The sequence below is a fragment of the Ipomoea nil genome, unplaced genomic scaffold (assembly GCF_001879475.1).
Source record: "Ipomoea nil cultivar Tokyo-kokei standard unplaced genomic scaffold, Asagao_1.1 scaffold1102, whole genome shotgun sequence".
NCBI classification, from domain to species: Eukaryota; Viridiplantae; Streptophyta; class Magnoliopsida; order Solanales; family Convolvulaceae; genus Ipomoea; species Ipomoea nil.
The window spans coordinates 73,600-78,275 of record NW_017617530.1 but is presented as its reverse complement, the minus strand read 5'-3'; the positions used below and the strand labels follow the sequence as shown (position 1 = coordinate 78,275).

Here is a 4,676-nt window from a genome sequence, read left to right as displayed (position 1 = left end):
AAGGGGTTGGCTTTAGTGATAAGGGCCCATGGACCATGGTGGACCCCTTTTTTGGCTAATTAATGGGTTTTAATTCCCTTTTTAGCGTGGGTGATAATTTAATTCATTTTAATTTAGGGGCCTTAACACGGGGTGTTACAGATATGTCCTCTCTTGTGGTAAAGAATAGTAGGTGGTCTTCTCATCATGTAAGGATTAATGAGCGTGGTATAGGGAGAGTGATGTGAGTAGAGTCCTCTCCATGTGAGGGTGGATTAGATGTCCCCCTTCTTCTTGTCTTCTCCTCCTTTTTATAGCTAGTCAAGGTTCAAGATTATAGCCGTTGGGGCATGTAGTAGGGAATTTATGGGTGGTTTTAATTGGGTAGTAAATAGGAGTCTATGTGAGGGGTTATGGAAATTAGAAATAAGGAGGGTATTTAGTGGGTTTGAATAGGGAAGTAAATGGGGTATTTTGACCGGGCTTAGATGGGTTAATCGGGGTTAGGCGGTCCAACTCGGCCCAAATATCGGGTATCCATCACATGTATTTATGTATGTTATCCGTTTTTAAAATGTTATAAAAGTGTAATTTAGATCTAATGTTGTAATTATATTTATTTGTTGACTTTATATAATGTTATAAAAAATTTTAAGAACATTTTTAAAAATCACCCTTGGAGGACGGTTGTCAATGGACAAAGATTGATGAACTTATTTGTCACTATAGTACTAAAAAAAAAAGTATTAAACAAAACAAGTAAATTGTGATGCAAGGAGCATTCATTTGATGAAGCAACTTTTATAAAAATGGTATAAATGCGAGAGATAGCAAGATATGTCTAAGCCACCCTATTCATTTTGCTTTAAATTGAAACATTGGGGGAATGGACAATCGGTGGCAGGTTAATTCAGGTGAAACCTGAAAGTGCAACTCTCCGACCGTTTACATAAATCAACAAAAATGCAATTTCTGTGAGAGTGGTCCACTCTGATTTTCTTCAAGGAAGATTTGGAAATCCATTTTCCCCTGCAATAGTATGTTTTACTTGTCATTTTTCCCAAGTCATGCTAAAAAAAATTATTTGAATATGCAATGTCTAAATTTTCTTGATGAACGTGTTGTAAGTAGTAACAGAACAATAGAAAACCTATCCAATGAGCAGTAACTACCCAACTACATGTTGTTGGGCTTCTCAGTTTTGACCCATCTAAACCCGAACCGCACCACTACTTATACGGGCTAACAGATTATACCCAAAAACGTGTTTATTTACATATTTGGACCCAGTTCACATGACACTGCATGCATTCGGATTCTCATCGCTAAACATTTGAGGGGCATGAGGGTAATTGTAGAAGGGCTGATAACCCGTCTGACACGCATACGGGTACGGATCCTGATTATACGGATACCCCATCTGCACCTGCAGTCTATTCCCTTCCACCACCACCACCTTCCCCCCTCCTCCTCCACCGTCCTTCTCGCCACCAGCATTCTCTTTCCCGCCTTTCTCCTTCTTAGGAGGCACTATCTCCACATTCTTCTTCAGATGCTTCTTCAAATCCTCCACCATCGCCTTCACGTTCATTTTCCCAGTCACGGTCACTAGATCCTTTTCTGGATCCACCTTCATCTCCAAGTAGCCTGAAAAGCGGTTAACCACCTCATAAAAACGACGAAAAAACACTTTAATAATGCACTTCAGTCTTCAGTGAGATTTTGATAACCTCACCTCTGGTTCTGCTCACTGTCTTTTGAATCTTCTGGATACATCCTTCACAGTGTAGGTTCATCTTCAGCACCACCGTAGTGAGCGCCGGCTGTCGGAAATTCCCCAAATAAATCAATATCAGCTAAAGTAAAACACGAATTATGCATTAAATTAAAGCTGTTATAAATCATAAATGAAGACAATGACCTCCCAAGGGTTTAGACCAAACTGTACCCATGAGCATAAATGAATAATCTAAAGAAGAGGTGTAGTAAGTATAGAACATTTATGGTGAATGGTAGTGTGATGTGAAATGTGGAAAACCAAAGAAATAATGAATGCAGTCTATGGCGGAAAAAGGTCTAACGTGCGCTTCAAGCACCAGATTTCACCGGTTTTCCCGGGAAGAGATAGATGATGAAATGCGTGCATCAAAAACTAAATTGAAACAGAAGTCTGTGTGCAAATTAAATGCATGCTAAAATGCGCAGGGCTATGTGCAACCGGACAAAACAGAGGTGAGAACAGACTGGAAGAAATGTCTAGTGAAAGCGACTGGCGCGCAGTAGGGAGCAGCAGTAGCATATGGAATCAGTGCTGTGGAACCGTACCTCTTTCTCTTTGTCCTTCTTTTCTCCATCGTTTCCGTTTTTCTTCTGTTTTTCACCTCCGTTTCCGCCTTTTGCCTGTGGAGAGACCAGCACAATTTTTTTGTGCGTTTTGGCCTCCACTCTCTCCCGGAGCTTCTCCGGATCCACTTTCCCGATCACCGTCACCTTATCCGAGTTGCCGTCGATATCCACGGTCTGAACACCTTTTCATCCAGAAGCAAGCACGAATTAGGAGGAAAGCAGTTGAAGTTCAGATGAAAAACAGGAAACTCATCTTATTAATATGACGAGTACTGAAACAGATAAACAAGGATTTACTCACCATCGTAACTCCGAATAGTTTTGACGATTTTGGAAACACAACCTTCGCAATGCAAATCGGCCTTGAGAACCACGGTGATGCTGCCGTCGCCGCCGCCGCCTCCGTTCTCCTGTTCTCCTCCTCCGCCGCTGCTCTTGTTCTTCTTCTTCTGCAACACGCCATCACCATTCATGAGAACAAATTCAGTCTCCCAAAATGAAAAATAGGCACAGAAATTATTTCTACAAAAGGAGAGAGAGAGGTCTTACCCCACCCATCCTGAAAGTCTGAAACCGCCTTTCCCGATAGAATTTGGAATTTGGAAACAAAGTGGTGAACCGTGAACGTAAAACGTGTGAGTATATATAGGGCTCCTCACTCCTGGCTTTGGAGGAAGGAAATAGCATAGAAGGATTGACGCGTGCCTACTGCCTGGTCGGAAAATGAAAAAATGAAATATAGAAATATTTAGAATATGAAAGAAAACTCATTATTTTCTAGCAAAAACGTTCACTATCAAGGGTTTGTATCCGAGGACCGACCCTCACCAAGTTCTTACACCGAGTTTTTATTTTTGGGGCCATTTCTTTTATTAGGGGTAAAAAGTATTTTCTTTTAATAATTTAATTTAGACGATAAAAACATAATATTTATTAATAAATTCAAAATATAATATATAAAAAATTATCAACATAGAAAAATACAATTCAAATTTTTTTTTTTTTACTTTAAATGTAATTTTTTAACATATTTAGATGCAAAATCATTCACCAAATATTTGATGTCATTTCCTTTCAAAATTATATATATATATATATATATATATATATATATATATATATATATATATATATTCTTTTATTACTATTAAAAACAATGAACTGAATTAAAAAATATAATTATAATTTATTAAATAATGGATAATATATGATTAATTTTTAAGCATATCATATATATGGAAAATGTTATTTACACAACATATGCCACTCACAAACTTGTCATTCACTAATGTGGTAAGTTTTAATAGGTTAATTATTTTTTTTTTAAATCTCAACCAATTAAAACTTGCCACATTAGGAACGACAAGTTTTTGAGTAGTAATGTAGAGGTATCTAGCATGATCCTATGGTTACTATTTAATCAATCTGGATGGCCTGAATGATCGTACATTCTCACCTTTAAAAGAGGTTGAGAATTCAAAAATCTCATCTCGTATGAAAAATCAATATAACTAACACAAAAAAAATAGGTATTTATTTATTTAACTTGTATTAGAGGGTCCATATAAAATGTATATTGTATATATAGGTAGTGAAATATCCTATTTTGAGTGGTAGAAAATCAAGAAAGAATTTGGGAATGCAATGGCCAATGGAGGAAGCGTGACTTAATTAGTTGACGACAATAGCGTGGACTTAGCAGTTGACTGCATGTGCGTGTTTATAGAATTATAGGTGTGGAATTTTTCGTTTGGGCTGGGTACGTGAACCACCAGGAAACTTCGGTATGTCTTAGGTTCAATTGTTATATCATAGACCCTGGTTCATATCAATCATTATTGTATGGACCATGGTCCACACAAGTTGTGTAGACCATATTTTGTCTACTATAAAATAATGTACATTCAGTACAAAAATAATGTACATTAAGTACAAAAATAATGTATATTGTATATAGGGGATATACATTATTTTTGTTCTGAGTACATTATATTGTATAATGTACATTCAGTACAAAAATAATGTACATTTAGTATATTAGAAATGTACTTTTTTGTTATGGTCCACATAACATTGTGTGGACCATGGTCCATACAATAATTTGCCGGTTCATATTGCATTAGAAATTTTGGTAAAAATTTTTTATGTTTATAATTAATACTAGTTTTTCTATGCGCTTTGCGCGAATAAGATAATGCCCAATACTTTTTAAAATAAGTATTTCAAAGTATATCAATACAATATTATATAGAAGATGTTCATGCATAAAAAAAAATGTTGAATTTATTTATTTAAATCGGTAATTTAAAGTATATAAATGCAAGATAATATATGAGAGATTGATTATATAT

General features: G+C 36.0%; 1 protein-coding gene across 1 annotated transcript; it reads right to left on the bottom strand.

Moving 5' to 3' along the window:
• Positions 1–1,052: 1,052 nt before the first annotated feature.
• Positions 1,053–2,984, bottom strand: LOC109183307 (heavy metal-associated isoprenylated plant protein 3-like). Its single transcript, XM_019333398.1, has 5 exons — positions 2,875–2,984; positions 2,627–2,774; positions 2,305–2,507; positions 1,715–1,802; positions 1,053–1,626 (listed from the first exon to the last, which is right to left on the bottom strand). The coding sequence occupies exons 1-5, from the start codon at positions 2,881–2,883 to the stop codon at positions 1,271–1,273; spliced, it is 804 nt and encodes a 267-aa protein (XP_019188943.1). The 5' UTR covers positions 2,884–2,984; the 3' UTR covers positions 1,053–1,270.
• Between the last annotated feature and the right edge of the window lie 1,692 nt (positions 2,985–4,676).

Bases quoted from the DNA above. Each gene is read 5' to 3' on its own strand.
- LOC109183307 (XM_019333398.1), bottom strand. The intron at 2,508-2,626 runs GTGAGTAAATCC...CTGGATGAAAAG, and splicing joins AACTATTCGGAGTTACGATG to GTGTTCAGACCGTGGATATC. The intron at 1,627-1,714 runs GTGAGGTTATCA...ACCGCTTTTCAG, and splicing joins GACAGTGAGCAGAACCAGAG to GCTACTTGGAGATGAAGGTG.